This window comes from Pleurodeles waltl, chromosome 8 (assembly GCF_031143425.1).
Source record: "Pleurodeles waltl isolate 20211129_DDA chromosome 8, aPleWal1.hap1.20221129, whole genome shotgun sequence".
NCBI lineage: Eukaryota > Metazoa > Chordata > Amphibia > Caudata > Salamandridae > Pleurodeles > Pleurodeles waltl.
Window position 1 is genome coordinate 1,505,219,283 of NC_090447.1, and position 24,608 is coordinate 1,505,243,890.

At 44.0% G+C, this 24,608-nt stretch overlaps 1 protein-coding gene across 1 annotated transcript in view; it reads left to right on the forward strand.

Annotated features, from left to right (window-relative positions):
- Positions 1 to 24,608, forward strand: part of ARHGAP31 (Rho GTPase activating protein 31) — a 411,862-nt gene that overhangs the window by 251,701 nt on the left and 135,553 nt on the right. Inside the window, exon 5 of the mRNA XM_069202778.1 lies at positions 7,039 to 7,146. Within this exon, the coding sequence (XP_069058879.1) occupies positions 7,039 to 7,146 (108 nt within the window). The remainder of the gene's footprint in view (positions 1 to 7,038; positions 7,147 to 24,608) is intronic.

The window sequence follows — 24,608 nt, forward strand, 5'->3', positions numbered from 1 at the left end:
GAAGCTTTTCACTGTCTGCTTAGCAGACAGTGAAAAGCGCGACGGGTGCAACTGCACCCGTCGGACGCCCGCAACACCGCCGGCTCCATTCGGAGCCGGCTTCTGTGTTGCAGGCCTCCTTCCCGCCGTCCCAGCGGGAAGGTTGAAATGCCGGCAGCGGTCTTTTGACCGCGTAGCGGCCAAATGACGGTTCCCGCCTGGCGGGCGGCAACCGCCGCCCGCCAGAGTCAGAATGACCGCCATAGTACTTTCATTTTTATTATCTTCTTAATTGAAAGCATTGTTCAAAATGCGCAATTATCTTTTCACTTAATTTTATTTTTTCAGATGTTTGGCTGTTTGCCGGTGCTTCTAAAGGAAAGCATTACAGTTAGTCATATGTTACCAAGTAAAAGGGTCTACTTACAAGTGCATTTCGGAGTATATCGAGCAGTACTCCTGTAATATTCTTTTTTACATCCCACTGTGAATTGGTCTGAAAACATGAAAAATGGAAATAAAATAGGAATATTCAGTGAATATCCATATGCAGTTAGTACAAATAGAAAGGAGTGAGCCCTCTTTGCACTGTTACTAATAGAGATTTGGACATTTCTGGGCCAGTTCACAAAGGCATGAAAGAGTATTCCTGTTTTATTACTTCCCGTACCAGTAAATGCTTTTGTGATTCAGTCCCATAGTGATTATGGGGTGTCACTAAGTATGGGGTGTCACGCTGATCCTCTTCACTGATGTAGCTGGCCTAGTGTCTAGACGGGGAGCTAGATTGCAGGCCATCATTGTGCTGATCCAACCAAATGGGCGTCAGGCAGACATCCTCTCAGGCCAGGCAGTGAGCAGTAATAATTCCAGCACGATAAGATAAAGGAGTGTAGTTTTGCAAAAGCACATTCTAGAATTGCCAAACACCAACACTCAAATTTACTAAGATTTTGCATCAGGGTTGCATCACTTTTTTGGCACTGTCCCAGTGCAAAATCCATTTTGGAATTACAAAGACATGCAAAGCACGACTTGCATGGCTTTGCCTGACTTTGTAAAAAAAAACAAAAAAACACTTGCAAAGCAATGGGTCTCGCGTTTGGTTGAGTTAGAGCTTTTGGCGTTGTAGATTCCTAACTGGACTTTTCTTGCCACATAAATTGAAAATGAAAAGTAAAACAGTTGACATAAGAAATCCAATTCAAAGTGCCACGGCCGCCATGAGCGTGAGCGCAAAGGAGAGACACAAAAGGAAAAAGAAGTTTGCTCGCAGCCAAACGTATCGGCAAGTGTGCAATTATCCATGTAACCAGGTCGATGGCCAAGGTGGTAACAAAACTGCCCCACAGAGGGACAAATGTAAAGCTTTTTTCAATGATAACAAAGCATTTTTGAAAGGCAAGCACATGAACGAGTGATAGTGATGGGCGCGCGGTGGGTGTGATTAAAAGCCCACAGATAGATTACAACATGTCAGAGCACTTGCGTGCTCGACCTAAAAAAGTAACGCAAGGCAGCACATGGAGCTGCTTCGCATTACCTTACATCTTGTAGGTGTTATATGGGTTAAGCATGGACGTTCTCGTGTATCCACTTATGTTTTTTGACGCAAACTCTTATTAACAAAGTCTCGTAAACATTGTTTTATGCCACAATTGTGTGCCTACCCAAAGCTCGCGTAATGAGGAGAAATATCTTTATTTCCCCACGTTATTTCCTCTATGCATGTGTGGGCATTTTGCCCATCAGGACACCCCGGTTTGAACCAGGCCATATGCAAATAAGTTTTGACCCTGGTAGAATAGGCACAGTGGAGCTCAAACTGCAGGCCAGGTTTTCCCTGAACTGGAAAATAAACAACCCAAGACAGGTGGTCAGTGGCGTAACAAAGGGTCCCACAGCCCCTGTGGTGCGGTGGTCCCCCCATTCTCCCTCTCTATGTTTTTTGCAGGGGGGTGCTCCTCTTCAGTTTTGTTACGCCACTGACGGGTTTAATGTTGATTAGGGCTGTTCAGTCTGGTTTAGTTTGGTTCCAGTTGGAACAGTGAGCACGGGACCCGTGTTTGGGCATACCTTTGGCCACTTAGAGTATTACATTAAACACACAAAAGGTGGTGGGAGGGATGCTAACGATAAGTCTAACCACTGAGAATTCCTCAGGGTAGTATTTCAACCCATCATTCTTTTGCCCACCTTGCCCTTTCAGTTTGGACACAGACATATGCAAATCATTCTTACCCTGCACCTGTACACACAGTCCAGTTTACATACAAACCAATGACAGTTTTGCCCCAACTGGGGCTCTTCAGTTGGGTATAGCCTGATTTCAGAGCCACAGTGAGCATATGACCCACATCTGAGCATACCCTTGACCATTTAAGTCATTAAATCAAACACAGAAAACTGATGAGAGGACTGCTTGCAAGAAGGTCAACCATTAGCAATCCCTTAAGGTAGCAATCAAACCAATCATTTTTTTCCACCATGCCACCTCAGTTTGGACTCAATTTATGCAAATATGTTTTGAACATGCTCCAATAGTAATAGTCCAGCCAAAACTGCAAGGCCTGGTCCTCCGCGATCCGGAGAATAAGCAACTCTAGACTGGTTTTGCCCTGATTGGGGCTTTTATTGTCAGGTGTAGCTTGGTTCCAGTGCCACAGTGAGCACAGGACCACATCTGCTCCTACCGTTGGCCACTTAGAGCATTGCATCAGTCACACAAATGGTTAGGGAGGAATGCTTGCAATAAGTCTAATTACTGGTGCTTGCTCAGGGCAGAATTCCAACCCACCTTTCTTTTACCCATCTTGTCACCTCAGTTTGAAGTCAGCCACATGCAAATCACCCTTGACCTTGTTTCAGTGCTTCAGTAGGAGCAGTCCAGCCCAACCTGCAGGCCTGGCCCTTCTTGTGCCAGAACATAAGCAACTCAAGACCAGCTTCTCCCTGACTGTGACTCTTAAGACAGGTGTAGATTTGTTCCAGTAGCACAGTGAGCATGGAGTCCATGTCTGGGCAGTTAAGGCGTTCACTAAAACATGCAAAAGGTGATGGGAGGAGTGCATGCAATAAACCTAACCACTTGCAAGCTCTTGGGGTAGCATTCCAACCCATCGTTCTTTCTTGCCCTGGAACCCAGCCATATGCAAATCAGTCTTGGCTCTGCTCCAATATAAACAATCCACTGCCACAGTGAACAGGGGACCCACATCTGGTCATACGTTTGACCAGTTAGGGCATTACATCAACACACACATGGCGATGGGAGAAATGGTTGCATTAAGTCTAATCACTGGCAATTGCCCGGGCATCATCCCAGCCCATCAGTCTTTTGCCACCATGCCACCTCAGTTTGGACCCAGCCACATGCAAGTCAGTCTTGACCCTGTTCCAACAGGACAGCCCGACTTGCATGCCAGGTCCTCCTTGACGCGGAACAAAAGGAATCCAAGACCGGTTTTGCCCTGACCGGGCTCTGCAGTCAGGTGTAGCTTGCTTCCAGTGGCATAGTGAAAATGTGACTCACACCTCGGCATAGAGTTGCACACTTAGGAAATTACATCAAACACACATGTAAATGAGTTCCACCTAGATTCCTTTTACGTACATTTTTAACTGCCCGTTCTGTAAAAGTTAGCATGGATGCATGCCTCTCAGACTGATGTTGTACCCCTCTGAACTAGATCATTTGTCTTAGTTTATCATGAATATTGTGATGCATGTGCGGTTTCCACTTAATGCAAACTCCTCCTTGGGTGCTAGTTTCTGCATGCTGGCCTCTTACCTCGAATGACTGTTGCCTTCATAGACGGGCTGGTTACTTATAAGTTGTTGTGCCAATTTAAATGTGCAATTCATTTGTTGTCAACCTAGAATTTCCTGTTCTGCATCACGTTGAACTCCCAGACGGAACACTGGCGATGCCAACTCCAGCTCGGTTAGAAAAACGTGCCCTAATTGGCAGGAAATGGCTTCTTTTGCACACAAACACAGTTTCTATGGCGATCCATCTTTTTAAACATATGTATGCACAAAAACACAGAGAGGCTTCGTAACAATAAATCAGGCGCCCAGGGGGTTCATATTCATGCGTGCTTGGCACGGTTCCAGTGTGTGTCTCTGCTTCTCACCCTTTCCCTTGGTCAGGCATTGCGAAATACACACAAACAAGGGAGCGAGAGATGGAAATACCAGCATGGGGAAGAAGGCGGGAGAGCAGAGGGCGACATGAGAAACAAGGGCAAAAAACTCGGACTGATACAAAAATAAGAACAGCAGAGGGCTGAAACTACTGTGACAAACTTACCAGGGATACATAACCAGATATGTAGGCGTATTTGGAGGGCGGGGGAAGTGACATCACATCCTATGACTCCCTGATGACTCCAAAGGAAGTTGAATCGTGCAGCTTTTGACCCCTAATGCTAGCGTATTGGTAACTCGAGATACCAGCTTGTTAATAAACAGTGATTGATATGTAGGTATGCGAGTACGTAATGGTATTTTTAGAGCACAAAAGTTGAATACGTCACTGTACTCCATAAAATACACTGTTTCCCATTATGGGGTTTTAAACTACAAATCATTCATTGCAAGCTGAGACTTAGTTGCGAAAGGAGAGGAATTAACAGCCAACCACTCACTTCTGCCCACCAGCGTTCCATCCATGACGTAGTACGTATTACGTAAGTGCATCCCGAAGAGACAGCCCTTTCCTCACTGCCTTTGCAGAATATGTATCTATGCAGCGCCAATCGGCAATATTAACTACATAAGCAAATTACAAAATTGGCTAGTTAGACCTTAAAATTCACCAAAGACAATGAAAGTACTTTAGGCATGCGACATTTTGGAAATTCTTTTCTGGACTCTTCTCTTCACCTTTAAGTTCACTCCTCAGTTTATTTTCATCCTTTTCATAATTGACACATCTTCCCTCTTCCAACACATGCCCTGGAACTTTTGCTGATTTAGGGGGTTATTCTAACTTTGGAGGAGGTGTTAATCCGTCCCAAAAGTGACGGAAAAGTGACGGATTTACCACCAGCCGTATTACGAGTCCATTATATCCTATGGAACTCGTAATACGGCTGGTGGTATATCCGTCACTTTACCGTCACTTTTGGGACGGATTAACACTCCTCCAAAGTTAGAATAACCCCCTTAGTCATATTTCAAATTTTCGCATGACTCAAGCTGATTTCTGTAATTCAAACTCTGTGCTATAATGGCCCGAATCCCAATATTTCTTACATCACCTATCAAAATAACCAATCATGGCAATCTCATGCTGAATCCATTTATGTTATTAAATTGCTCTCATTTCTCACTCCCTATTCCCCACATGAACCATTCTCCCTTCCCTGTATGTAACGACCAGCTCTGTTTCAGAATTGTGCTTGACTTCTTACCCTTTCGTCAGCTCATACGGGGTGTTAGGATCCATTCCATGATTTGTGGTACAGTAATCCTATAGCATAGCATCCTTTTTGTCTCTTCCAGTTTTCCCCTTAACACAACATCGACGGAAGACCCTTTGTGCGCACAGTTCCACCGCTCTACTCGGTGGTTGCTTTGAGGATGATAAACTAATGCCCAGACATGCTTCACAGCCTTCGGTCATAGGAATTCTCTCATCAAGGCTGGCTGGAGAATATTATCTACAGCCACCTCTCTTGGCAAAGTCTACTTTTATAAATAGCTCTTGCAAAACGAGCTACGATTCCGGTATTTAGTTGATTAACAAATTTGCCCTCAAGCCTATGAGAATAAAATTCAGCTACCATTAATACACAGGACAAGATCCTTGCACTCCATTTGTCCCCATGATGTCTAACACTATCTTTTCCCATGGCCTATCTGGAGTGTCCACTGCAGGAGTGGGATATACCCCTGCTCTAGGAGTTGTATCACTCTGTGGACGTCATATGAAAATCCCGACCCCCCATTCCACCTTTGGGTCCATTCCAGGACATCAGAAATCAGGGTGTAAGTGCAGCTTAAAAGCCCCTGCTCGAGGGTGTCCCTCAAAGGCTAAGGACAGCACTCTCTCTCTCCTTTCAACCCTCTGGGTTCACCAGTGATACTCCGCTAAACAGCAAATTGACAATTAATGTTAATTGATCCGTCGGTCTCATATACAATGAGAAATCACATTGAAGATGCATTTTACACGCTATCCTGATCCCAGATATAAATTCTGTACCTCACATAATAACTGGAGGAAGATTCTCCCTAACCCTTCCTTCTTTGTTTCTTTGTGGAATAAAAACGTCTGCTCCTGCAACCTAGACGCATACACAACACTCCTCCTCCCCACCTCTTAGCTGCTTCAGCAGCACGCCCTAGTTTTGCATGTGGTGTTAAAATGTTTTAACACTGGAATGGCCGCCACAAGCTCTTTAAGTTCCAAAACACCTTCTCCCACTCCTCACAGTACTCCATCAACCCTAAAAAAAAATCACGGCTGATCTTCATCCCTTGCTGATACAGCTGGAGTAGATGGTTTTTTATCTTTGTTACCCACACGCCTCCCACATATTCAGTAGTAACTGGTACAATGAACCTGGAGCTCCCCACTTACAGGTTTAGCAAGTTTCCATATACCCAGGAGTAAGAGGTACGGCTGTCACCCACGTGTCACATTTCAGGTATAGCTAGCACCCGGAGGCCTTTTTTACAGTATAGTTAGCATGTACCCAACAATCAGTATAGTTCCAGGTCATCGACCAGCAGGCAGCAGTTACCACCTAACATCCCTGTGGAAGAATGAGGAGCAGTCTGTGGGCTCTAATCCCATCAGTTATGGCAGATAATGCAGGGCCAATTCTCAGGCAAGACAAGATGAGCCGGCCTCATCAAACCACTTGAATATGAACTTAGTCTAAACTTTCAAGCAGCAAATACTGCTGCTATGGTGGGGGGAAGTGGGGTTTCCATAAGCCACTTTATCTAGGATTGCAACCACCCTCGCACCAGACTTGTGTATGTTGTAGAAAAAGCTGCGGTAAGTTGTGATTAAAATGTGTTTCCCTCTCATCCTATCTCTTGCAGGACCCTGGAATATCTCAGCAAGCACCTGTCGAACATTGCGTCCTTCAGTTCTATGACGAACATGCACAGCCGGAACCTGGCCCTGGTCTGGGCACCTAATCTTCTCCGGTAGGCCACTATTGCATGTTATTTGCCTTTTTTTACACCTGGGGGTAATGCAAGTTTTTCAGTGCTACATCAGGTTTTCAGCACAGAGGCATGCACCAGAGTATACTACTCTTTCTTACATGTCTGTGGAAAAAAATAATAATTATAAAAGAATGGAAGCGTGAGAAAGACCTGTCTCTTGTTTTAATATGTACTTTTAGTCATTTTGGTCTTGTATCTTATGATACATAAGGAAATCAGGTGTTGTAGACTGTCACCTAGGACTTGCAAAGATTTACTCATCCATAGAAAGCTACGAAAATCTCACATTTACTGGTGTACATCTGATTTTCTTGTCATTCTCCTGTTGATTCTTTGCTAGTGGACAATTCACTGGTTTAAAGCTAGGGAAAACGTGTAATTGGGTCCATTATTTTTTCAATATGCAAAACATTTTGGCTTCTTTTTCCATACGCCACTTGAACATAGGTTGAACTAAAGAAGCGGGGGTTGCTACTTAAATGAAGAAGCTGGATAGGCCTCTTAAACAAACACACTGGCTGTTGTACTCAAATACAGAAGCTCGTTTATTATGTATTACTATTGTATTGGGAGTGAGTAGAAATTCCAAATGATGATTCCTCAGAAGTTGCACAATTTCAACATATTTGTAATGGGCCATCCATTTTGCCTCTGACGCAATTGTAGACACCAATCCAGTGATCATGGTTGATGAACAACTAACTGAGTTTAGTGAGTTGAGTTACTTTTGAAAGAGAGGGTTGTACATAAAGTGGTAAAAATTTGACTACCAGGCACTGGTTAAGATTTCCCACTGGTAACTGTAATGAAAGCTAATATAGAGATACTGGGGGATGGCACTGCATGATTCATCAATGCCTCATTGATAAAAAATGCAATGGACTGATAAATCAAGCTTGCAATGGTAGTTTCATTGTTAAAAATATGAAATTACGACCCTACTAAACCAGCCAGTTTCAGTCTTGTATTCAGATATATTTTTGAGGTGAAGATAATGGAAGCAGCGGTTACTGCTCAATTAAAGGATTACTTTGAGAGTAACTCTGCTGTGTGATTTTCAGTCTGGTTTCCATCTACTAAGGGGACTGGACATCTTTAATGGATATTACTGAGCCATTTCTCGAGTTGCAAGATTGAGAGTGTTCGACAGTATTATTGCTATTATATTTGCAGATCAATTCTTCTAGATCTCTCCAGCCATGGGTTAAATGTCAGGAAAGAGGCCTTGGAATGGGTTAACTTCTACTTTACCAGAAAGGAGTAACAGTTAGTTGGGCCACACAGGGTGGCACTGACCTTTGAAGTCCACCAGAGGTCAGCCCTGTTCCCCTATTATTTAATGCTCAAATTCTTCACCGGGCTTGGCTGATCCGGGAGCCTAAATCAAATTTAAATCAGGATAAATTCTAGTAGTTTGTGTTTCTCAGAGTCAATAGACAAACTGTTAGACCATGGACTCCCTCTTTGGAGAATATCAGGGACCCTGGAGTGTACTGCCTATCTTCTGTTGTTTTGTATGACAGCGGGTTACAGTTTTAGTCACAAGTTCAAGACATCAACAACAAAGAAGATCAGTGTTTGCACCCTTGTAAAGTTTGCTTCTTCTCTTTGCTTGAAACAGCAACAACTATTATCCAAATTTCAATAGTGTACTTGCACTTAACAACAAAAACTTTAATAGTTTGGAAATCATGATATTCTTATAATAGTGCTGTTACAAAAATATGATATTGTGTCTAATAAGACAATGCTTTGCATGCTATACACACAACTTTGCATGTTATCAATACTGAGATAACAATGTAAATGTGTTATATGAAATGTAACTCATAAGCTGGCCTCACAATATCTTTATCATCTAGTGCATTACACTCTGTTGATGGAGGGTTTTTCTATCCTCCATACCCAAAGAGTGTGGTATTGAGGAGTGAACAGTAAAACTTAGGCCCATATTTATACTTTTTTAGCGCCGCATTTGCGTCATTTTGTGATGCAAAAGCGGCGCAAACTTGCAAAATGCAATTGTATTTTGTAAGTTTGCACCGTTTTTGCGACAAAAAGCGGCGCAAATGTGGCGCTAAAAAGTATAAATATGGGCCTTAGTGATAAAAGGGCTAATGATGGCCAGCCTATAATACTTGAATGCACATATGAATGATTTAAATACAACATATTTTCAAATATAAACTAAATAAAATCGAAATGGCATAATAATATGTTAGAATGTCCGAATCTTGTACAAGACACTGTTCTTACTGTGTTCCTAACCCAGTGGATTATATTGAATTGATGAATAATATTAGAGTTTTGTTTATTTGTTTAAAGTTTTGTTTATATGTATTTGTTGTACATTTTGACTGATACAGGAGTGGATGAAGGGGACTTCTTATGGTTCAGAGAATTGTTCAATATGCAATTTTGTATGCATCGTGAGATTTGACACAAAGGTCTGTGTGCCTAATAAATACAAATAGAAACAACAACAGCTTACACCCAAAACATTGGGATGTTTGTAAATGCCCACAAAACTACAACTTTGCGGGTACTTCCAACATTGAGCTTACATTTTTCATAAACTTTTTTCTCAATGTTATCTTTATAATCAGCTGCAGTTAATTCTTAGTTAAAGAATAAAGCCTCATCGTGTACCTTATGCCTCAGACCGAGGCTATGAAGGGTATTTTAGAACAACATCTGAGCACAGGGTTAAATATAACTATGAGTTTATTATTATTTTGCATTTTTGTCAGCGCTACAGTCATTTTTCTGGTCTGTGTCATGAACTGGGAGCTGCCCATATATTCGCCCTCCTTGGCAAACAGCATCTTACCCCAGTTTAAGCATATACGACTAGAGAAATCCGCACAGGCCATTCTCAATTGCAAATCTATGCCCCCTTGCGATGTATGCCTGCCTTGCTTTTTAGCGATGGCTGGTGACATTATAAACCATGTTTTCAATGCAATATTTAATACACTATTGGGCATTGCCATCGTCCATAAGGTATGGAAGCAGATGCAAGAGATTCCACTTTTGACAACACCTTCCTCAGATCCTGCAATTCTTTTACAACTTGAGACCCATCTTTCTTCTTCCAGCTTCATCAAAGATGTTGGAGAAACTATTAAGAAACAATTATCAGGACATTTAGAATAGTATGATCTCCTCCATCTCTCCCATTCTGGTGTTAGACCCAGACAAGCGCAGAAACCAGACTGCTGGAAGTATCAGAATTTATTCCCTTGATACCTATCAGTGAAATTCAATACAGTATCCCAAATAGATCTTTTTCAGGGGCTGGCAGATGTATGTATCTGTGGTACAGCTCTGAGATGGTTACAGTCCTAACTTCATAAAAGAGTGTATTTCTCTGCTCTCTCCTGTGAAATAAAATCACTTGAATATGGGGTTCCACAGTGATCTTCCCTTATCTCATCTCAGATGCAAACGATATACACCTTATTTTTTCTATCGGGGGGGATTCTGCCTCCACTCAAGAAGCGTCTGAAGCACGCCTAACCAAAGCGATGGATTGGATGAAGCAGAGCCACCATAAATGTAATTCAGCTAAAGATGAAACACAGAGAGTGTACAGTGTAGTAACGGGGGGCCTTTCGGACTGGGAATGCCTCCTCAGTCAACTACTGTTGCCAAAAGTTTGAAAGTAAAATTTGACACAGATTTATAATTTCGGCCCCAAGTTCTGTCTGTGGCAAATACATGTTTTTCTCTTTTACGGTCACTGAGAAGGATGCTGGATATCATACCGGTTGAGACCCTGTAAAATTATAGTCCATGCTTTGATAACAGATAGGTTGGGCTATGATAGTGTATTATATCTGGAGCTTCCTAACTATCATGTTAATCGCCTTTAGGTGGTGAAGAATGCGGTGGCAGATGGATCCTGAAGATACCTTGGGCCAGTCAATCTCTAAACATCTTAAACAGTTAGATTGGCCGCCGGTTTAGAAAATAATTGTGTTCAAATCCCATACATCGCGATCAAATAGTTTAGTCATAGGCTAATTTACTACTTCCCATCTAGAATGCTGAGGTCTTCCGATGCCCACTTTCTTAAGACCCCCAGGTTCAGTCTAGTTAAAAGAAGGGGTCGCTCTTTCACCCGTTTGCCAGCTAAGTCCTAGAACAGTATTCTCTCTGCATTATGCCATACCACAAATAAGATCCGAATTAGAAAACAGCGAAAAACTTGGCTTTTCAGTGTAGTTTAATCATCGCTTAGTCACCCTGCCTTGCCTGACCTAAGCGTCGGGAGGACCCTTAGGGCAGCTGTTGCACTCTGTAAATTTGGTCTGATGGAAGTTTACTGGGTTTTGATAATGGAGAGAATGATTGACAGATCCACAATATTCCTATATAAAGATGGCATTTAGGAACTGATTTAGATGCAGGGCTGCTATGTCTAACCTGGTTGATGGAGTAGAAACCCTGTATGAACTTCATTATTCTGTGTGACTGAGGCTTTGCTCTTTGTGGTGGCTGGAGGAAGCACATTGAATGTTTACAAAGGTCAGTTCTTAGAAACATTTCACAGTAATAATTTCGTGTTTGTGCTTGTGAAATTCCTTGTCATATTATTAATTGATTTTTTGCTATTTCTTTTTTGTTTTAGAGATAGCAATATCAGTTGCATGTTATATACTGTCTTCCATTGACTTTCATTTGTTGAGTTACCAAAAGATTTTCTTTATGTGCAGGTGGTCGACACTTGGATTTTGTGAAGGTGAACTGTTTTTTGACCCTTTGCGTAAAACAAATCTTGGAGTTGTGTATTAAAATATGCATCATTTTGAAATACCTTTATAAATGTGGATTATGTTTATTGTTATGGCGTGTGCCACCGTGTTTTCTTGATTAATGTTACTTCACTCTGGCTGGGGTGTCAAGTGAACTAGACTTTGAGGTATATTTTCAGAAACACGTGCTTCAGGAAATCCACCCATTTAGTAGTTTTTCCCAAGTTGTCAATTCTCTCTGTGTCTCTAAATTTGTACCGAACCTTATTCTGTGCATCAGGATTTGGCTTTTCCAGGTGCAGAAAACACTTTTTGCTCACATTTTTTGTGCTCAAAAACATTTGGTAAGTCTGTCTCTTTGTCTCTTATTTGCAGTATATTTTACATTGTAATAGTAATCTTGCAGTGCTTATCAGCATATTTGTGTTTAACTTGATTTTAAAGTGTTATACAGGGAGTGCAGAATTATTAGGCAAGTTGCATTTTTGAGGATTAATTTTATTATTGAACAACAACCATGTTCTCAATGAACCCAAAAAACTCATTAATATCAAAGCTGAATATTTTTGGAAGTAGTTTTTAGTTTGTTTTTAGTTTTAGCTATGTTAGGGGGATATTGGTGTGTGCAGGTGACTATTACTGTGCATAATTATTAGGCAACTTAACAAAAAAATATATATACCCATTTCAATTATTTATTATTACCAGTGAAACCAATATAACATCTCAACATTCACAAATATACATTTCTGACATTCAAAAACAAAACAAAAACAAATCAGTGACCAATATAGCAACCTTTCTTTGCAAGGACACTCAAAAGCCTGCCATCCATGGATTCTGTCAGTGTTTTGATCTGTTCACCATCAACATTGCGTGCAGCAGCAACCACAGCCTCCCAGACACTGTTCAGAGAGGTGTACTGTTTTCCCTCCTTGTAAATCTCACATTTGATGATGGACCACAGGTTCTCAATGGGGTTCAGATCAGGTGAACAAGGAGGCCATGTCATTAGATTTCCTTCTTTTACACCCTTTCTTGCCAGCCACGCTGTGGAGTACTTGGACGCGTGTGATGGAGCATTGTCCTGCATGAAAATCATGTTTTTCTTGAAGGATGCAGACTTCTTCCTGTACCACTGCTTGAAGAAGGTGTCTTCCAGGAACTGGCAGTAGGACTGGGAGTTGAGCTTGACTCCATCCTCAACCCGAAAAGGCCCCACAAGCTCATCTTTGATGATACCAGCCCAAACCAGTACTCCACCTCTACCTTGCTGGCGTCTGAGTCGGACTGGAGCTCTCTGCCCTTTACCAATCCAGCCACGGGCCCATCCATCTGGCCCATCAAGACTCACTCTCATTTCATCAGTCCATAAAACCTTATAAAAATCAGTCTTGAGATATTTCTTGGCCCAGTCTTGACGTTTCAGCTTGTGTGTCTTGTTCAGTGGTGGTCGTCTTTCAGCCTTTCTTACCTTGGCCATGTCTCTGAGTATTGCACACCTTGTGCTTTTGGGCACTCCAGTGATGTTGCAGCTCTGAAATATGGCCAAACTGGTGGCAAGTGGCATCGTGGCAGCTGCACGCTTGACTTTTCTCAGTTCATGGGCAGTTATTTTGCGCCTTGGTTTTTCCACACGCTTCTTGCGACCCTGTTGACTATTTTGAATGAAACGCTTGATTGTTCGATGATCACGCTTCAGAAGCTTTGCAATTTTAAGATTGCTGCATCCCTCTGCAAGATATCTCACTATTTTTGACTTTTCTGAGCCTGTCAAGTCCTTCTTTTGACCCATTTTGCCAAAGGAAAGGAAGTTGCCTAATAATTATGCACACCTGATATAGGGTGTTGATGTCATTAGACCACACCCCTTCTCATTACAGAGATGCACATCACCTAATATGCTTAATTGGTAGTAGGCTTTCGAGCCTATACAGCTTGGAGTAAGACAACATGCATAAAGAGGATGATGTGGTCAAAATACTCATTTGCCTAATAATTCTGCACTCCCTGTATGTCTAAAACTAGCAAAGGGGCAAGTTTCATAAATTTGACAAGAACATCCCACTTTGTGAAACCAAAATTTAAACCGGATGTGCTTACTCAAGAATTTTTGCCAATTTCCTGACAATAGCAACTTTAAAGTTAATCTATGGTAAAATAAAGACCATCTAATCTGAGTTTGACAGGCACTTACTTTTAATTACCGATAATTCAGTATGTCACTGGCGGGACACAGAGTCCATTGGGTTTGGGTAGTACGTGATGCAGAGGCCAGGTGCATGTTAGTTACTATGATGCTGAAGAAGTTTGGAAAATTTAATGACTTTGGTCTGTCAGACGTTTGTATGTGTTGTGTCAGATATGCAGAACTTTATCATTTTTATTGGATTGTATAAACATTGTGGATTATGTTTATCAATATAATATAGATGACTTAACTAGCATGTCTGAATTCTGCAGTCACTAAATTAAGCTCATCCTCTGGACCATCCTGCATGGGCAGAAAAATCTAAAGAGAAGGAGCAATAGTACATTGGCCGACTGCGAACCAGGAGGACATGTTACACAGTTCGGCATCCAAGAAGCACTTTCCTTCCACTGCTGCTCTCTGTCCTCAGACACAAACTCAGGGAGGCACAAAGCCTGAGAATAAGGGGGCAGCACATACTATCACCTTTGAGATATTTTCAGAAATGTCAGTCATCCTCTCACATACTCCCTGCATTTCAGTCAACCAGGATTTATAAAGTTCAGCAAATTACCCGTGAAGGTCTCAAGGTCAGTGCTTAATTTGTGCATGTTGTTTCCGGTGCTGAGCACCGGCACTTATTTGTGAGGGCCGGGGCTTATTCTTCAGCCTCAAGCAATTGCTGTGAGCAAAAGAAACAGAGCAAAATGAGAAAGACAGAAGAAGGAAAAACTAAAAAGCGTCATAAAGGGAGAAAGTAGAAAGTAGAAAGTAGAAAGTTGCAGGATGAGCTGAAAGGGCAGGGGTGGCCATAAATGGATTGAAGAGGCCCGAGATGGCTTCAGGATTACGCTGCCTCAGTATTCAGTGCTGGCAGATTTAATTAAAGCAGTCTTGTGTTTAAGAGAAGGGCTTTGAGCACCGGCACCTCTTTATTTACAAATTAAGCACTGCTCAAGGTGCTGGAGTTTCTGGCAGATTCGCAGTGCTCTGTTCATTGGAACATTAGTGTCTTGAATCCTTTTCTGAATTCCAGGAGTGAAGTGGCTTTCCTGAGGTGGAGGGAAAGGTTGTTCCAGGCTTTGGCTGCCAGGTGAGAAAAAGAGCGACCTTGGCTGTTGAATCAGCGGATCCGGGGGGTGTTTGTGAGGAAAAGGAAGGCAGATTGCAGGTGTCTGGTCATTGGTGGAAGGTCATTAGATGTTGATGTATGCTGGTCCTTTGTTGTGCAGGGATTTGTATACATTGGTCAGCATCTTGAACTAGCATCTTTTCTGGATCGGGAGCCAGTGTAGCTTCTTGAGGTGAGGGTGATGTGAGTCCACCTGGGGAGGTCAAGGATGAGTCTTGCTGCTGAGTTTTGTGTTGTCTGTAGTCTCTCCAGGAGACATGCAGTGATTCCTACATAAAGGTTGTTACCGCAGTCCAGCCTGCTGGTGATGAGGGCTTGAGTGACAGTCCTTCTGGTGTTGATTGGGAGCCACCTAAAGATCTTAGAGTGTGGAAGCAAGCCGACAAGACTGTGTTTACCTGTTTCTGCATAGATAACTTGCTGTCCACGATGATAGTCTGTCAGGGCGGAGGAACGGCTAAGGTCAGCAGGCCACCAAGTGTCTTTCCGTGACGAGGTGTTGTTCCTAAAGATGAGGACTTCCATCTTGTCCGTGTTTATCTTGAGACTGGTCCTTCATCCAGTCAGCAAAGCTCACCATACATTTGTGAAAGTTGGTTCTGGTGACGGAGGGGTCTTCTGACAGCAAGAGAATGAGCTGGGTGTCGTCAGCATAGGAGATGATGTTGAGTCCATGTGACTCAACGGTGTTGGCCTTGGGGATCATGTACATGTTGAAGAGGGTGGGGTTGAGGGACGATCCTTGTGGGACACCACAGATGATATCCTTGGGTTCTGAGGTGAATGGTGAGAGACAGATTCTCTGGGTTGTTTCCACTGTTCCTCAAGGTTGTGCCAAAACCTGGCTGGCCAATAATTTAGAAGTTTAAAGATCTCTTACCAGTCAACTCAAGCTTTTTAGAGAGAGTTTCCCTGACTTCTGGTTACCATTATTAGGTCATATGTGAAACATGGATCATTCAACATAGTTATGTCTTGTAATTGGGACCTTTCTGAACTCTTCAGTCTTGAACCCAGTGCATAAGTCCTCAGCTGTGTTTCTCATCCATGAACTCTGTGCTTCAGGCATGAAACTAGTGCCTCTCCCCTGAACACTGTACTCAACTTTTGTACACTTTGCAGCAGTACTGACCCATTTACCTTATTTCTTATCCCTGAACTTTAGTTCTGAACCCTATCCTCAAAGTCATAAGCTCTGTGTGCATGACCTGAATGCCGTGCTTCTGTCCTGAACCCTGTACCTCGGTCCTAAACCCTGTGCCTTAGTACTGTACCCTGTACCTCTCTGTGGAACACTGCAACTCAGTTCTAAACCATGTGCCCAAGTCCTAAATCCTGTGCCTCGGTACTGTAGCCAATACCCCAATCCTAAACCCTTTGCCTCAATATTGTAGCCTGCATCTCAATCTGGAACACTGTATCTCAGTTCAGAACCATGTGCGCAAGTCCTAAACCCTATGCTTCAGTACTGTACCCTGTATCTCAGTCCTAAACCCTGTGCCTCGGTAGAGTACTCTGTACCTCAGTGCTAAACCCTGTACCTCAGTGCTAAACCGTGTGCATCAGTACTGTATCCTTTACCCCTCTACTAAGCCCTATGCACCAGTACTGTACCCTGTCTGTCTCTGTAACACTGTACCACATTTCCAAACCATGTGCACAATTCCTAAACCCTGTGCCCCAATACTGTACCCTGTACCTCATTCCTAAACCATGTGCCCCTTACTGTACCCTCTACCTCAAGCCTAAACCCTGTGTTTCAGTACTGTACCCTTTATCTCTCTCTGTAACACTGTACCTCAGTTCTGAACCATGTGCACACGCCTTAGACCCTGAGCCTCAGTACTGTACCCTCTACCTCAATCCTAAACCCCGTGCCTCAGTACTGTACCCTGTGTCTCTCTCTGTAACACTGTACCTCAGCAACGAACTATGTGCAGAAGTCCTAAACCCTGTGCCTCAGTACTGTACCCTGTAGCTCAGTCCTAAACCCTGTGCCTCAGTACTGTACCCTGTATCTCAGTCCTAAACCCTGTGCCTCAGTACTGTACCCTGTATCTCAGTCCTAAACCCTGTGCCTAAGTACTGTACGCTGTACTTTTCCTTGGAACCCTGCACCTCAGTTCTGAGCCATCAGGGGTGTAGCTTGGTCAGTAAGATTGGAGGGGGTGTGAGCAGGAGCGGCTCGCGGGGCGCGGAAGGGACGGGGCGGCGTGCGGGGTGGAGTGGGAAATAAACAAATTTATTAAATAAAAATAAAAACACTTACTTTCTTCGCCGCTGCGCCGCTCCTCCGTCCCTCGAAGCACCAGGCTGCAGGCACAGGCTACCAGCCTGCCCTACGGCCAGTACTGATGCTGCTCAAAGCAGCATCAGGATTGGCTGGGAGCGCCCATGAAGGGCGCTCCCAGGCAGACTGGGAGCCTGTACAGGCTCTCTCCAGCCCGGCAACTTGTGTTGCAGGGCTGGAGAGAGCCCACTGCGCATGTGTGTTCGGCCGGCCCGACACGGCCGGCTAACCATACATGCGCAGTGAGGGTGAGTGCTGTGCACTCCTCCTCACTGCTCGTCACCCCCATGGCCCCGCCCTTTAAAAGAAAACAATAATAAACATAGTTTATTATTGTTTTCTTTTAAAGTTTTTGCAGCTGCTGCTACTGGCAAGGGGGCGACGCTCCTCCGTCCTAATGGAGGAGCCACCCCTGGGTGTGAGCTTCGATTTTCTGACAGTCAGGCTGGCACATAAGGTTAAAATAAATTATACGAGGAGCAGGGTGCATGAGTGGGCCTTCAGGCCAGTGGAAGGGGAGAGGGATGCAGATTGGTAGTAATACTAAGAGATAAAACACAATATTCTGTAAATTAAACAATATTTTTGACGACTTTCAAAACAAAGGGGGCGAGATAGTATGTGTGTTTTTGTCTGTCTGTATGTAAAACTTCCTGGTGAAATCCGAAAGACACCTCACTATACCCAACTGAAAGCACCTGTACCCAACTATTTATCAGAAAATACATTTATTGGGGTGTGGGGGGGTAACACCCTACATACCCCACCCCGAAGGTATGCCCCTGTGAACCCTGTGCCCAAATTCTGGAGTTTGTGCTCAAGTCCTGCAGCCTGCACCGCAGCTGGTTAAGTGGCTCCCATGTGGTTCAGTCCTGTGGGCGGTCTGTTTCTCAAGCTCTGGGGCAGAGCAGAGCCTTTATAGAGCAGCCCCCCTGCACTGCCTGCCCCTCAAGAAGTATGGAAGAATCATTAAATGTCCCCTCTTGGTATCTGATGGCTGTGGGCCTTTGTCTGCCCCCTTTCTGACCTCTGTATCTGAAAGATGTTCTTTACCTTCCTTCTTAGCAGTGACATTTTCCTGAAGAGGCGAATTAACAACCGGTCTTTTCCCCTGGTTCCTTGTAACTGGTCCAGGGGCAGGTGGTGGTCTGCCCCACTCCCTGGCCTTAGCAGAGCCTAGGCAATCAAAGCCTCTGCTGAGGGCATGCTCTCAGCATTCCCATGCTGTGTGAAAGTGGAAATGCAACTGCAGTGGTCATGCGGTTAGAGTGACCAGACGTCCCGGATTTCCCCAGACAGTCCCGGTTTTTAGAGGACTGTCCCGGTGTCCCGACGCTTAATTTTAAATAAATGTCCCGGTTTTTGGGACAAAGGTCAGATTAATAAATAAATGTCCCTATTTTTGAGACAAAGGTCAGATCCTCTAGGGAAGCATAAGTTAAAGGTATGCTCTCCTTTAATAGACACCTACAAATATAAAATAATTAAAGTATTTTATCTGTTACTGTCAGGCAACACAGTCCACTGTCTGCTCCCAGCAGAGACACGGAGTGGGAAGCAGAGAGAGGTGGGTGGGGGCAGGTTTGGGGTGCAGGGTGGGAGGTCAAGCCATAGCTAATTTTATATATGTAATCCCGTAAATGTGTGTGTGTGTGTATATATGTGTTTGTGTATATATATATATATATATATATATATATATATATATATATTGAGCAGGCGTCCCGGATTTCCCGGATTTCCCCAGACAGTCCCGGTTTTTAGAGGACTGTCCCGACGCTTCTCTTAATTTTAAACAAATGTCCCAGTTTTTGGGACAAAGGTGAGATCATTGAATAAATGTCTGTTTTTTAGGACAAATGTCAGATCATGCAGGGAAGCATAAGTAAAGTATAAAATAATTAAAGTAATTTATCTGTTACTGTCAGACAACACAGTCCCCTGTCTGCTCCCAGCAGAGAGAGGAGTGGGGAGCAGAGGTGGGTGGGGGCCGGTTGGGGGTGCAGGGTGGGAGGTCAAGCCATAGCTAATTTTATATATGTAGTCTTGTAAATGGGTGCGTGTGTGCATGTGTTTGTTATATATATATATATATATATATATATATATATATAAACACACACAAATAGGCACACATTAACAAAGCTAAAAAAAAAAAAAACGGGACAGCCCAGATATAAAAGTGAGAGTAAAGTCTTTAATCCTTCTTTTATGTCTGACCTGTCCCGGTTTTTGCTCCTCAAAATCTGGTCATCCTACATGCGGTGCCTCTGCAACCTCTTCGAATTGGGGGCTGCATGGTGAGGGTTGGGAGGGGGGGTGCATGCTACCTCTCCTGCCTGCAGTTGTGGGGAGGGGCAAATAGTGGCCAACCAACTCAGGAAGTGGTCCACCTGCTGCCCAGCGCCCCCAACATGGCAGGAAAAAAGGAAAGCCTTGTGTACGCGTGGACTCCTGGGAGGGGTCGCAGCGGGGAGGGCTGGCGTCCAACCTGCCCTCCTCAATGAAAGAAGACCCTTCTTACAGAAAGACTGGTGATGAGAACAATATGGAGGGATATATCCTCCATCATTTCCTTTCTTGCCTCTGACGTCAAATTAAGGTACCCTGCTGTAGCAGTTGTACCCCTTTTGTCTTCGTACCCCTGGTTCTCCCTTGCCCATTTGGTCTCAGAGGTCACGAAGGCTGCAAGAGCCTTCTTCATTTGCTGTGGCTTCCACGTCTTGTCCTTTTTCTCTGTCTTAGCAGCAAGAAGCAGGCTGTTGGGAGGTTACTGACACAGGGTATCAACCATGAATTCTAGGGGCTGGGGGAACTGACTTCCAAGAATGTTCCACTTGCCGGCCAGACCTTAAAGGGGTCAGTTGTCTGACCTTCAAGATGCTGCACACACCACGTGGTGGTTCAAGCACAAACTTATTTTTAAAATAGCCTCACCCCCCTTGCTTCCCGCTTGGAAAATCAAAACTGTATTTTACTCTCCTCATGCAAAGTCATACTCCAAATTAAATTATATATCGTAAAAAAATAATTACGTTGGGATAAAACTATAAGCAACGTTTTCACATTTAACAATTGCTCCTCCTTTCATGAGGTGCAGCAGAATAAAATGCTGAGCGCACCACGCCAAGGATGGGAATGATCCCTCCGCCCAGGTGAGCACCAGTGTTATACTTTCACTCTGAACGTCAGGTCGGTGCATCGAGCGCCCTCTACTGGGATCTGCCTGTAATGGACAGTTTATAACTTCAAATCTCAGCAGAACTGACTCAGCTTCTTCTCCACTTGAAATCGATAAAAGGAGTACATTGTGTTAGGTAACATTAATACCTATTAGTCAGGTGCCCGGGGACAGCTGAAGTTCCGAATACAAATGGACTCTCTTATTCTATCAGTCAGAATGTATTCATGAAATACATTTAAGCACATCCAGTCCCCAGCCGGTCAGCAGATTTTGATACAAATTATTAGCAGAAAATGACATTGACGTGTCTGTTCACACAATCTGTCTGCAACTCTCCAAAACTCACGGGGAGCAGTATAAATCTGGGCCCTGGAGATCTGGGGCAGAGCTCATTAAAATGATGCTTGGCATAGCTTTTCTGTTCTGCGGCTAAGAACCCTGGCTCTCAGGTACCCTTGTGCCACAAATTAAGTATTGCACATACAGGTGAATCAATTTGCTAGGAGCCACCGCAGGGCAGAGACAGTGCAAGGCCTTGAAGATAGAGCTCTGCTATAAGCTGTTGGTGGAAGTTCTAGGCTGATAATTCATGAAAGATTGGCAAAACCAATAGGTCTTGAATTTGGCACCTATTGGCTTTGCCAGTACTTTACGACGATTCTGTACAGCATCAGTAAAAAGCAAAATACTCTTTGCCTATGATGTAAACTGTAAAATTGTAAACTTCGCACTTGCATAGCACACTACTCACCCGTTAGGGCCTCAAGGCGCTGTACGCATACTGCTGTGGAACCCCTCCTGGCTTTTCCCTGTGAGGCACCCACTCCTGGGCACCCCCCAGGGTGAAGCCAGGCATCCAAGTGCTGTCAGGGCTGTTGTGGAGATTAACCAAGCTATTGCCCAGAGTTACAGAGTGGGACCCATTAATTAGATTAGGCACCGAGGCGAGAATTATTTGGTCCAAGGGAATTGAGCCCAAGACCCGCTGAGGCGGGAAATGAACACTGGTCCCGGTGCCAGATCTCTGCATCAGGGTCTGCCGCTCTAACCATTGTGCCACACTTCTCCACTTCTATTATGTGCAGCATCTGCAAAAAATGGAGAAAAAAAAAGAAAAAAAAAGAAACAGGAAACATGCGCATAGTGCATACATGTCATGACGCTACTGGCGTCCGTGTCTTTCAGTAGGTGCACACATGCATGATGACATAAGTGTGTGCATGTGTCACCATGCATGCACACAACTGTCAAATGATGCGGGTGCCATATTTATTTATCCCCGATCCAAGATGGCGGACACCACTTGGTGCGGTAAACCTATAGAATTATTTATGGGAAACAGTGAATAATTCTGATATTTTTCACCAAAGGGTTATGTGTGACATTAAAAAGGCAATGAAAGTGAAGCTGAAGTTGTCTATGATGTCACTTAGAACCTGAGGTGACAAGCATCCCTGTTATTTGCTTTCCTTCCAGGTATAGTTTTATGTTATGTATGGCCCAAAACATTCTCGTCACTACTGTCAGCTGGTACACAGAGGGGTTATGTGGAGCCATACATAACTTGGTTTCTCCTTCCTGTCCCACATGAAAAAGACAGCTGCTCTAAAGACGTTGAACCCACCACCTTGCTGCGCTGCCCTGCGTCAAAGGGCAAGAATGTGCTGCATCCATGCAACACCGCACATTCCTGTCCTTTCCCCCTGTGCTGGTGCCGTTTTGGCAGCCTAGCGCAAACACCGGCACTCTTGCACCAAGGTGCATGGCTGTCTTCACTGTAGGCAGGATTGTTTTTGTGCAGGAAAGGGCACCAAAAACAAGGAAAAATAAAGATATTTCTCCTTGTTGCCCCTCCCCTGGGGAGGCGTGAGGGTTTGGTGCATCCTCAGGTTTACAAGCTTTTGCAAATCTGGGAATGTGTCAACGTCCATGGGTGCTGCCTAGGAACACCCACGGTAACACCCATGGAATGCCTCCCTTGCGCAGAGTAAGGCAACGCAGCGATTTGCACTACCTTGCCTTACTCCGTATCTATGGGGTTGTTCGGTGCCACACAGAGTGGCTTTGCGTGGTCTCATTGATAAGAGTTCACAAAAAGTGACGCAAGAGTGGCACGAGGGGCTCATATGTAAATTAAAACGTTGCTACCATTTGCATTGTGCATGGAGAAGGTTTGGAAAAGACAAGCTTGCGGAGAAGAGTTCAGCATATATGATGTCATTCTTGAGTGAGTTGGATTAGAGTGACGATTATCTCGCTATATGATGAGACTTATCTGTCAGTATGGGGCACAGATAAACCAGGAAACCTTCCACACTCCCCAGTGTCAGACCTACAGCCGCAGGACAGGGAGACGCGGATGGGAGACAAGGAGATGGGAGACATCCACCGTTGAGATAGTGTCTTGTGATGTGAAAGCATCTTTGAAGATATCCCTCGATAGGCTCTGGATTAAGAACATTGGCTGTTCAGAAGAACATGTGAGAATGTGGCCTCAAGACAGAGCCTGTCCTGCAAAACACAGCTTTGGAAACATGTTATGTCCATCATTGATGCTCCTAAGGTGGAATGTTAACACCTGCGATGAAACAGCCAGGGACCATCAGGAGATTGGCCCGAAACCAGGAGGGAACCAGCCCAAAAGCCTCTATTCTACCCTACCTTTCCAGTAGTCACCAGACTAAAAGTCAAGGGTGAGTCCACCCCTGCGTCTGCCTCATTGGTTTTTACAGTCTAACTACATTCCACTTCCTGCAGCCTTCCAGGCCCTTTTCCTCCAAAATCTTTGTAGATGTTTCATAACTGCACATCGCTCAGAACATGATCTTTTTCACTAGTTGGAGTCAGTTGAACTCTTTGGTCCAGTATACAAAATGTCCATTAACTTGCAATCCTGGCATAAACACTTGCTTGTGCAGGGATCACAATTACAAGAGGTGTGATGTTTATCGCACCCGTAATGATACACCCTTCATTAAATGTCATTAAAGACCATCCTGACAGAAATGACCAAGAGGAAAAGGCATGCGATATGCACCACAATCCCTGTTATTCCCCAAAAACTTTGAATGTGTGATAATTATCACATCTAATAAAATCTGAACCCCTCAGTGTATGATTTTAATCAAATAAGATACTTGTAAACAGAACCTTTGAAGACAAGAGTGTTGTGATCTGTTTTTTTAAGTTCACACAAGTCTATCATCTTGATTCTATACAACCTAAAGGTTCAGGGTTTCTTTTTAGGGATGCAGCATGGATTTTGTTGCCATGATTCTTTCACTCATGTACCACAGATCTGCTGGGCTCCTCAAAGTAGTAGCTGGTGGTAGATGTGATCTGTTTTGTGAAGCTACCCTTTTGAGTGTGTGATCGTGCATGTTTGTACGTGTGTACATGCATGAGCATGCATGGAGGGGCAGAGGAAGCTGTATCCCCTTGCTGGGACCAGAGGCAAGAGAGTGTGTTCTCTATGTGGGCACTCATTACCAGCATTTTACTTTGTGTACCTTTCCAGCACATACACCTCTCCATCATCAGGTAGTATACGTGTCAGAGACAAACTGGTGATGAGCTGTTGCCCTGTTGAAGCTGGGTCTTGTAGACGTACAGATGAAGCTGCAGGCTGGGCTTTGTGATTACCTGTGCCAACACGATGATGCTAAAAATCAGCGGCGACAGTGGTTCTTGCTGGGAGACATCACAGGTGATGTGCAAGGTGACTGTGACGATTCTTACAGGTGCCATAACCTGACAGGCTCCCTTCTTTCAGAACTGGCTGGAGTCAAACTCTCAAGTCTGGTGCAAAACCGCTGAAGAAGAACCAGATTTCTGCGCACATCTAAAGGCGTCAGTTCTGGGTTCTCAAGTGTGTCAAGGGTTTGGAG